We start from the raw sequence: 11,684 nt of genomic DNA on the forward strand, positions 1-11,684 counted from the left end.
ATAAAAATTGCTTTTACATGACTAATAAAATAATCAAAAGAAATGAAAAAATAAATGTAGTAATATATATAAAATATAATCTTTGTTGGAACACACACACACACACACACACACACACACACACACACACACACACACACACACACACACACACACACACACACACACACACACACACACACACACACACACACACAAGTCTGACTGATCCAAACACCACCTGACAGATGAAATCGAGCCCGACACTCTTCTCTCCTGCTGAATGTCAGTTTCACTCAGAACTGTGTCACATTATGGACATTAAACAGGCTGTGAATGACATTTCATGTTTTTAAAATGGTCCGTAAACATATATGCTGAGCAAAAGAGTGAATGAGAAATTATCTTATTTAACATTATATTTCACCACATCTGAAAGTTTAGACCTTTTAAATGTTACTGCAGTCCTATTGAAATCCAGGGATCTGCTGTGTGAATCATCTGAGGAAATGCGGTGAAAATGAACAGTGTCCCAATTTTCTGAAAACCAATAAACTCCCACATCCGCATCCAGTTAACGAGGCTTCAGGAATCTAGTACACTTAAGACTCTCTCTTTACATGCAACCAAATCATCCGTTAGTAATGGGACTGACGGCTCAATCGGACTGGAAATCCTTCATGTAAAACGCCTTAATCGATCCGACTGAGCTCGATCCCAATGAAACTTCCATCGGATTGAAAGGAGTTTATTCCTTTTCTAAACCGATCGAGAGAACATGTAAACACTTGATCGGATTGAAAACCGAAAGTGAAAGGACTGTGCATGTGCAATGATGTAGAAATAGCGTAATGATGTAGAAATAGCGTAATGACGTAGAAATAGCGTAATGACATAGAAATAGCGTGATGACGTAGAAATAGCGTAATGACGTAGAAATAGCGTGTATGATGTAGAAAGCGTAATGACGTAGAAATAGCGTAATGACATAGAAATAGCGTAATGAAATAGCGGGTATGACGTAGAAATAGCGTAATGATGTAGAAATAGCGTAATGACGTAGAAATAGCGTAATGATGTAGAAATAGCGTAATGGCGTAGAAATAGCGTGATGACGTAGAAATAGCGTAATGACGTAGAAATAGCGTAATGATGTAGAAATAGCGTAATGGCATAGAAATAGCATAATGACTTGGAAATAGAGTAATGATGTAGAAATAGCGTGTATGACGTAGAAATAGCGTAATGATGTAGAAATAGCGTAATGACGTAGAAATAGCGTGTATGACGTAGAAATAGCATAATGACGTAGAAATAGCGTAATGACGTAGAAATAGCGTAATGATGTAGAAATAGCATAATGATGTAGAAATAGCGTAATGACGTAGAAATAGCGTAATGATGTAGAAATAGCGTGTATGACGTAGAAATAGCGTAATGATGTAGAAATAGCGTAATGACGTAGAAATAGCGTGTATGACGTAGAAATAGCATAATGACGTAGAAATAGCGTAATGACGTAGAAATAGCATAATGACGTAGAAATAGCGTAATGACGTAGAAATAGCGTAATGACTTGGAAATAGCGTAATGACGTAGAAATAGCGTAATGATGTAGAAATATCGTAATGATGTAGAAATAGCGTAATGATGTTGAAATAACGTAATGACGTAGAAATAGCATAATGGCGTATGACGTGCTCAACGAGCTGTTTTTCCTGTTGAATAAAGTGTCTTATCACACGGCTCTGTGGAACGCTTGATTCTGATTGGTCGATCGCGCCATCCAGCGGTATATTATTCCCAGATAACAGCCGCTGGGAACAGAAACACAGGCTCATCCGGGTCACTGAAGTCAGCAGCGCTATACACTCGCTAGGAATGGGTTTTCTTCATGGGAGTTTTGCGTTTGGTGAGCTAATAAAATATTTAAAATCAGTCGAATCGATATTTTGTGTGTAGTTATTTAATAATGCCATCCAGTATCGTGGACTCCCTCTCTCGTTTCATACAAACGCAGCAGCGGCCATTTTGTGTCTATTGTTTTGTACACTGTTGGATTATGAGATTCAAACAGGTAAGATTTTAAAATTGTTTAATCTGAAATCAATATCTCCATCATTATTTATGTGGTGAAATGCTGTGTAATAAGTGTTATGACTGTATACTGTATCTCTTGAATGTCCGTCTAGTTTGATCTCGCCGCTGAAACGGCTCTCTCCGCAAGGCTTTGTGTTTAAAGATCTTATAAAATATTTCAACTCAGATCAATATTTCGTGTCTAATTATTTACTCATGTGGCAAGTAGCCGTATAATAAGCGGGATAATGTACATCCAGCCTAAAATATATTCCGATTTGAAGATTGTGACATATATAAACGCGCACATCAACCCGTGTCTGTCTCAGTTAAACAGAGAATGTTTTATCACAGTATTTTTTAAAAATATTTACATTATGTATTATCTCAGGAAAGTGCAATACTCCTATATGGAGGTAACCATCTTAATTGTGTGTGTTTGAGAAGGTACAGTAAAGAAGAACAGTATAAACCTACAACAAAGTCTATTTATTGTGTGTAGTTTTGTAAGTTCTTCTTTTATGTTGACTTTTTAATGCAGAGCTCTGCTACAGAAATAACTATATTACTAGATTTACCGGTACAAATGGCAAATAAAACTTCAACTCCTTCAACTCACATGTTTAGTGTTCATGTAAACACTACGTCCGGATCCATCAATCGGAATGACTTCAGTCGGACTGAAACAGAAGTAGCGCATGTAAACGCAGCCTCAGTCTGTCCTCAGGAGACGGTGTTCATGCGCTACTGTACCGCTGGCTCTGTTATGAACGAGTGAGTCGAGGATGGGTGTCAGGAGTGAGAATGATCACCCTCTCAGTGTCCTAATCCCTTTATATCTCACCGGACACACTAAGGCACTTTGAACAGTAATTGATGATTCTCACAGGAGCTGTAAAACTCACGGGACCATGAGGAGCGTTCACACATCTACTGACTCTAAAGCTGAGTGGATGCTGCCATCACTCACACACACCTCACTGACATCAGGAGCCGGCACTGAGACTCTGGGGAATATGTGTGATCATAAAATTATTTTACGGCTCAATATCAAAGTATTGTGACAATATGAATGTCGTTTTTCTTGAAAGGCTCCTATGGTGTTTTGAAACGAGAGGTTGATGTTTATCTTCTCCAGAGCAAAGCATAGTAATGAACACGGTGGTAAAATCACACACATGAGCTCATTACCATATGACCTTTTCACCACGTTTACATTCAGTATTGTTTATAATATTGCATATTAAAAGTTAAGTATATTTAGAACTATAAGGTTTCATTAGTTAACTTTAGTTAATGCATTAATTAATGCACAGTACATATATTACAGTATTTATTAATCCTTGATGGCGTTAGTTAATATACAAAAGGTACAAATGTTTAAAATACAAATGTATATTGTAAAAAAATATATATTAACAGATGCAACTTTTGGTTTTTACTAATACATCAGTGTAATTTCAGTTAACATTAACTAAGATTATTAAATGTTTTAGAAATATTATTCATTGTTAGTTAAATTAATGTTAATAAATGTAACTATTGTTGTTTCTAGAAATAATAATAAAGAAAAAAAAAAAATATATATATATATATATATAATATATATATATATATTTTAGTACATTACAATATACAGTATCTTCATTTTCTTTGCATTACAGTAACAATGCTTAATTGTCATGAAAAATCTAAATATACTTTCTTTCGACAGTGGAGTTAAATATGAGCCGGCCTCGTTCTTGACAGGTTTGTGAGACACACACACACACACACACACACACACACACACACACACACACACACACACACACACACTGGCCTGTTCCTTATACAACCCAGAAGCTTCAATCAGAGCCTGGCTTGAGCAAACACGATTAGCGCTGAAACGTGCCGAGCGCACGATGGCTCAAGATGTGCACGAGCGGCTGGGAGGGCTGTGACGTGGCTGGTGGTGACACAGTGGTGATGGGGGGGGGTGGATAAAAATAAAAATGACTTAAACCTCCATTTTGTAACAGACGCGAGTGTTTATTTTAGCACTTCCGTCAGTGCAACACTACACTACAGCCTGTAAACATTGAAATAAATATCAGTAAATATTGATAACCTAAAAATTATAAGAAAGTTACAAACAAATATTCGTTTTATATTTCCCAACAAAGATGCGTCATATAGCATGTGGACACGAGCAGGACAGAGACAGTCATTCTCTTTTCTAATATCTACATGTTTTCTCCTGATGCTCAAAGCTTCTGACACTTGTTGTAAAAGTTCTAAGGAGCGAACAGTGTCGAGACATTTAGGCGACGCTTGATTCTCTGCTGCCAGAGAAAGCCAAACTAAAATGAAAAATACCGTGAAATGCGCTATACAAATAAACATGACGCGCATTACCATAATAACAAGCACAAACTGTGTTAAATAGAATTTAAAGAGTGAGCAAAAAGGCCTATTATATTCGCATTTTTACTGTGGTAAAGTAGAAAAAACACTTTTTTTGACAAATTAAAAGTGAACCAAAGGAAGAAACGTTTATGATCCCTGTGAAAATGGGCGAGACGTGCGTGACGATTTGGGAAAAGAAAAAGATGTTTGTTTCGCTGATTATACGCTGATAATCGGGTGACCAGATCGCAAAACAAAGCCGACAAAGCTTAGATTTATGGGCTCACGTGACGTATCTCTCTCATTCGGCACACGAATCCACACGTTTCCATGCCTTCAATGTAACATTTCATTTCTAACCTATTTGTAATCAAAGCTTTGTGCTTCACTCGTGTCAATATTCACGTAAAACAGCATTCACGTACAAAACAATATGTTTTGACGGACCACCACCGGTGCTCCTCGATGCGGTTGTCAAGTGTACGCTAGTGTCTGTTGCCGGACAGAAAGCAGCACTGACCTGAGTTGGGCACGATCAGATGCCCTCCGAGAGCGTTGAAGGAGCCGAATGCGGTGCAGGACGGGTCCCAGGAGCGCACGAGTGTGTGTGTGCGCCGGCTCATGGTGTCGGCCTCCATCAGCGCGTGCGGGAGCTTGGGAGAGACTGTGGACGAGACGTCGGACAGGTCCTCCTGCGGCGTCACCAGACCGGACGAGTTGTACACCTTGATCTTCAGGTTGGGCAGCGGGTCCAGCAGAGGCGAGTTGGTCATGGGGATTTTGTCGGCCACGTCGTGGAGCGCGTAAACCGGTCCTCGGTACAGGGCCGCCGCTGACGTCAGGTCAGGAGGAGCCGCCAGCAGATCAGCTACACACACACACACACATCAAATACAGCACTGGTTATAATATACGTACAATATTTCATATTTAAAATGACTAATTAAATTAAATCAAAATCTGATAATATAATGTTCAAGTACATTAAGAAAATTTGGGAAAATAAAATAAATATATTGATGTTAAATATTATAATAAAGAGTCACATGATCCTTCAGAAATCACTCTAATTTGATGCTCAAGAAACATTCATTATTATTTTCAATGTTGAAAACAGTTGAACAGTTTTTTCAAAAATCTCTGATGAATAGAACGTTCAAAAGAACAGCTTTTATCTGAAATCTAAAGCTTTTGTAATATTAAACACTACCGGTCAAAAGTTTGGGGTCAGTAAGAATTTGTATTTTATTTTTGGCGGAAATAAATGAAATAAATCAATACTTTTATTCATCAAGGATGAGTTAAACTGATCAAAAGTTACAGTAAAGACATTTATAATGTTAGAAAATGTTCTATTTTAAATAAATGCTGTTCTTTTGAACTTTCTATTCATCAAAAAAATTTGAAAAAAAATTGTACACTCAAAAAACTGTTTTCAACATTAAAAATAATAATGAATGTTTCTTGATCATCAAATCATCATATTAGAGTGATTTCTGAAGAATCATGTGACACTGAAGACTGGAGTAATGATCAAAATGATCAAATTGTCATAGTATTTCACAATAATACTGTTTTTTTTATTGTTTTTAATCAAATAAATGCAGTCTTGGTGAGCAGAAGAGACTTCTTTTAAAAACATAAAAAATCTTACTGATCTAAAACTTTTGACCAGTAGTGTTGCACTTCCAGGCGTCATCTTCCTGTTTATATTTATTTTTATATTTTTATTTTTTTATATAAAACGGTTAGTTCCAACTCTGATATTCACGATAAAACACTGCTATGACCGATTCACCCAACGATTCTATGTATCACTACACACACCCATAGCAACCACTCTTAGCAACGTTAACAGATGTTCTCATTGATATTGTTCATTGAAGCTAGAGTAGAGTATTGAGAGATCGAGTAAGCGAGAGATCCTGCATTTACAGTAGACATAGCATTTTCCTTCAGCTCAGTGCTATATTCATAATAAAAAAATCTGTTTGAATGTCCACTGCGATATCTTGTCCTTTTAACAGTTCAGGGGTTTTCCCGAGTCTATAGTCATCTGTCAGTTCTCTGTGTTCACAATTTCAGTCCTTTCAATATAAAAGTCTTCTCTACTGACTGACTCACTCATTAAGCCAGTCTTTGTCGCCATCTAATGGAGAAATAATGTATGTAATTTCTCTTGCTGTTTACGGCCAGGGACTATTTTTTCCAGCGGAAGGAAGGCTTTTAGTGATTTTACTTCATGAAAGTTGCATAGATACATATTTTTCGGCTATAATATTTGTATTGTGTGGTAACCGTTTCATAAAAGCAATAAGGTACTCGAGGCTAGTGCTGTATGCATCAAAAAAGTGCATCAAAGTCCTAAGAAAAGAACGGGTATTGTTCAAAATTCATGTTCAACTTTGATGAAAGGTTTTGATCCACTTCAAATGTTGACTACTGTATATATATATATTAAAAACATTAAAAAAAATGTGTTAATCAGAATAAAGCTGAAATAAAAAAAATATGAAATCAGTTGAAGTTAAGTAGTAAAATAATCAGTACTGTATGGAAATAAATAAAAACTGAACTAAAACTAAAACTGAAATAAAAATAAATTAAATCTAAAATATATTAATATAAAAAAAATGAACTGAAAATATTGCTGATTTGATGCTCAAGAAACTTTTCTGATTATTATTGGTTGAAAACATTAAAGTTTCATATTTTTGTGGAATCAGTGACATTGTATTTTTCAGGATTCTTTGATGAATAGAAAGTTCAAAAGAACAGAACGTTTATTTGAAATAGAATATTTTACTGTCAATTCTGATCAATTTAATCTGTCCTTGCTGAACAAAGGAATTCATTTTCTTCAAAACTAATCTTGCTGACCCCAAACTTGTGAACTAAAAGAGTATAAATATAAAAACTAATAAAAGGTACTTCAACATATGAATAAAAATTATAGTATAAATTATACTACAATAACACTGGTGTGATGAGACATTTTTTAGTTGGGTTTCCATGTTCACCCTCTCTTACACACACACACACACACACTCAGTGGTCTAAAACGCTTAGTGCAAACCTGTTTAGCACATGCCGGTAAAGCATTATTAATGCATCTGAGGAGAATCGAGTCCCTATTATTTGCGCTATGATGAAGCGCTTCTCCCTGAAGAGCGGCGTATATTCAGAGGCATCATTAGTCTTTTCCTCGTTACGGTCTTCATCTCTACCCAGACTCAGAGGGCATCGGGATCGACACTGATCCTTCACAGGTACACACATGAATATTCATGAGATCGGGCCCGAACGCACAGCACGCGACTCGTAACCTGACACCGCTAACGATTCTCAGCATCCGCGACTGTCTACCGCCGAGACCTGCAGGTCGAGGAGAGGTCACCAAACACACGCTCACACACATCACCTGTTGAGTTCACTTATAAGGGGGAATCTGGGCTTTCACAGTTCTAGCCAATTAAAACACCATATCACTCTAAACATACTCACTTTAATTTCATACAAAAGAAGATATTGTGATGAGCATTTGGGTTGTAGAGAACATTGGTCCCCTCTGACTTTCATTAGATTTTGGACAATCTTTTGTAATCCATTTTTGTATTAATATTTTGAATGTTTTTATTTTTATATTTTCATTTTAATTTTAGTTAAAGTTTCAGTAATTTAGTTGTGTTTTTTTTATTGTATTTATTATATTTTATTGTGATTTCTTTAAATAAATATGTCTGTATATTTAGATTTAGTATTTTAGTGCATCAAGTAAATGAAAATGATGAATGTTGCCTTGGCAATAGGGCTGGGCGATATGGCTGAAAACTGTATCACGATATAAGTGTTTCATATCGGTCGATATCGATAATTATTGAATTTTTTTATGACATATTTAAAATAAGGACCAGTCCAGGAGACAAATATATTACATTTAAAGATTTTTTATTTTAAACTTAACCTACCTCTGATTATAATCCCATCAGTTATAAAGGCAGAAATGTCAACACGACCATGGAAAACTCAAAAGTCTAAAATCACAATGAACACTTAACAATTATCTCTTAACATTAAGGTGCAAAATTAAAGAATACGTAAGAAATGCTTTATAAAGGGGTGGGCGATATGGCAAAAATATAATATTACGATTTCTTTCAGGAAAATCACGATTCACGATTTTATCACAATTCTTTTTTATGTTGGTTTAACTATTTTGTGACTGAGCATTACAGCCAAACTAATGTCCATATTTTAAAAACAAAGCCTTAGGTAACAAAATATAAAATAAAAAAGAATGGCAGACAGGGGCGGATAAAAAATGTTCTCATTATTTTCTTTGTTATTAAATATTAAGATCAAAGATACACGTTACACATACACAACTTAATATACAAATTAAATAAACAGTGCTTTATGTTTTCAGCTACAGTAGGTGTGTTTAACAGTAGCATTGCAGAAAGTAATTAAATATGATGAACAAATATGAAAATAAAACAAAACAGACTTCACTGTATAAATTATACATTGATACTTATTAAAGCTATTAATAAAGTTATTAGTCAAGAGCAGTGAGTGATTTTCTCTTTACATTTTGTTGTTTTATTAACATTAAAGGGATAGTTCTCCTAAAAATTCTAATTTTCATAATTTACTCTCTCACGTTGTTTTAAACTCGAATAAGTTTCTTTCTTCTGTTGAAAATAAAAGTTATTTGGAAGAATGACCAACAGTTTATGTACCCCAGTGACTTCCATAGTATATTTTTCTCCTATGGAAGTCAATGGGGACCAGCTACTGTTTGGATAGCCACATTCTTCAAAATATTAATATTAGGAAATATTAGAAGGAAATGAATACAGGTTTGGAACAACATTAGAGTGCGTAAATAATGAGATAATTTTTATTTTTGGGTGAACTATCCCTTTAAGGACAAGCGGCAGCGTGTTTACTATTGCTACTGTCTCTTTAAGAGCTGCGCGCGACGCGTCTATTATACACGCATTTGACAAGCAGATTTTCTCTCAATTTTCTCAAGTTTGCTTTCACTTTAGACATATCCGACTAGTTTATGTAAACCTTGTGTGTATATAACAGTATTAGCACAATAAGACTCGAAAGATAACTTAGTCCAGTATCCAGGCGCTGGTAGACAGGCTTTTAGTGCATGAGCTTCACATGTACGCGCTGAGAAACGCACACGCTAGAAGAGCGCATCAGCACGCGAATAACAGAGAAACTGACGACGGTCTTGCATAATTTGCAGACGACATTGGTCAGACTTGAAGTCAGGAGAGCTGACTTTTCCTGTTTTATCTAGTTACTAGAGAGTGAGTGCCTTTGTTCATGCAATCAAACTTGCTTTGCTGTTTTTTTCCGACGAAAAAAAAAAAAATGATCGAACGTTTTATCGAACGCATTTTTTATTGATATTGATTACGTGTCTATCGCGATACATATCGTTATCGTTTTATCGCCCAGCCCTACTTGGCAACTAGATGAAAATTTTATATATATATATAAATAAAAAAATAAAATATTTTTATTATATATATATATTTTTTTCCTAACCCTAAACCCTATTTCAGTTAATGTTTATTTTATTTTATGGTTTTAGTTTACGTTAACTATATCAAACCTGTAAGATAAAGTCATACAGCTTTGAAACTTTTTTAAACCTTTAAATTCAAGTTTCCCATTTTTATATATATAATATATAATTAAATTTTAAAATTAAATAAATGATTTTAAAATATAAATAAATAAATTAAATATCCAAATAAAACACTTAAAAATATGAAATATTTTATTTGTTTACCTGCGTGTCATGTGACCATTAATCAACATAAAACAAAAACATGAACATGTGAAAGTGTCATTAAATTATTGAAATACTCACTTAGAATCTCAGCGAGACCAAGTAAATATTTTAGCTCAAAGATGTTCAATGGGCAAAAATCAGTAATTATTGTGTCTCCATAATTGATGATTGCTGTGCTCTTGGCCTCCTGATGTGTAAAGTGCAAACGCTGATGTGTTTCGAGATTCTCAAACCTGTTTCCCGATTCCAGCTCTTTCCTCTGTGTTTACCACAACACCTTCCGCTCGCGCAACACGGGCTGATGGGTAATTAACACTCAGTGTGCCAGACAGACGAAACTAATTACCCCGTCATGATAACTTGCAGATTGCCTTCACATCAAGCTGACAAGCATCCTAATAGCAGGAAACTCAAGACGTCTTCGAGTTATGAGCATCTCCTTCGTTCTCTTCACGTCAGCGCGACTCTGACACACATCAATTCTCCATCTGCGCTCGCATTCATCACCGGCAAAATGATCTGTCACTTCCTTTATCATTACAGTGACATTGACACATAAAGAGAAATGTCATAAGTTCAGTGACGACAGAGGCTGGACTGAGACGGACGATATTTTCAGGAAATAGGAAACTAGTCAAACAAGTAGCTTCAGTTCATCTCACACATATCAGAAATATACAGACCCAATAAAACCACAATAAAATATTGATATAATCGGTGTGCACATGTTGGGTGGACAAGTAGTTACTAAAAAAAAAATCACATATCCAGCATTCGGTTGTGACACTTATGACATTTTTGTGTCACTGCAATGATAAAGTGACTGAGCATTTTTACTGATATTTACACAACCATTCAAAACTCTCTTCTGCTCACTAATGTGATCAAAAATACAGTGAAAACAGTGGGATATTATTAAAATTTAAAATATCTGTTCTCTATGTGAATATATAGTAAAGTGTAATTTATTCCTGTGAATTTACAGCATCATTACTCCAGTCTTCAGTGTCACATGATCCTTCAGAAATCACTCTAATATGATGAGTTGATGCTAAAGAAACTTTTATGATTATTATCAGTGTTGAAAACAGTTCATATTTGAGTGTAAACTGTGATACACTTTATTTTTCAGGATTCTTTGATGAATAGAAAGTTTAAAAGAACAGTGTTTATTTGAAATGGAATCTTTTGTAACATTATAAATGTCTTTACTGTCACTTTTGATCAGTTTAAGATCCTTGTTGAATTAAAGCATTAATTTTCTTGAATTGTAGAAATAAAAATAGTTTAACCAATAATAATAGTTGACTAGTTCACCATCACGTCTAACTGTGACTCATTTAAGCTCTTCTTTTACACTCATAAAGAGTTATTTCTAGCCAATGAAACTGCCAATATATTCACTATGACTGTTTAA

General features: G+C 35.1%; 1 protein-coding gene across 1 annotated transcript in view; it reads right to left on the minus strand.

Annotated features, from left to right (window-relative positions):
• Positions 1 to 11,684, minus strand: part of unc5cb (unc-5 netrin receptor Cb) — a 226,338-nt gene that overhangs the window by 26,907 nt on the left and 187,747 nt on the right. The window contains exon 10 of the mRNA XM_081354125.1: positions 4,967 to 5,314. Within this exon, the coding sequence (XP_081210251.1) occupies positions 4,967 to 5,314 (348 nt within the window). The remainder of the gene's footprint in view (positions 1 to 4,966; positions 5,315 to 11,684) is intronic.

The sequence above is a fragment of the Scardinius erythrophthalmus genome (genome assembly GCF_964197995.2).
Source record: "Scardinius erythrophthalmus genome assembly, chromosome: 23".
In the NCBI taxonomy this organism is placed as follows: Eukaryota; Metazoa; Chordata; class Actinopteri; order Cypriniformes; family Leuciscidae; genus Scardinius; species Scardinius erythrophthalmus.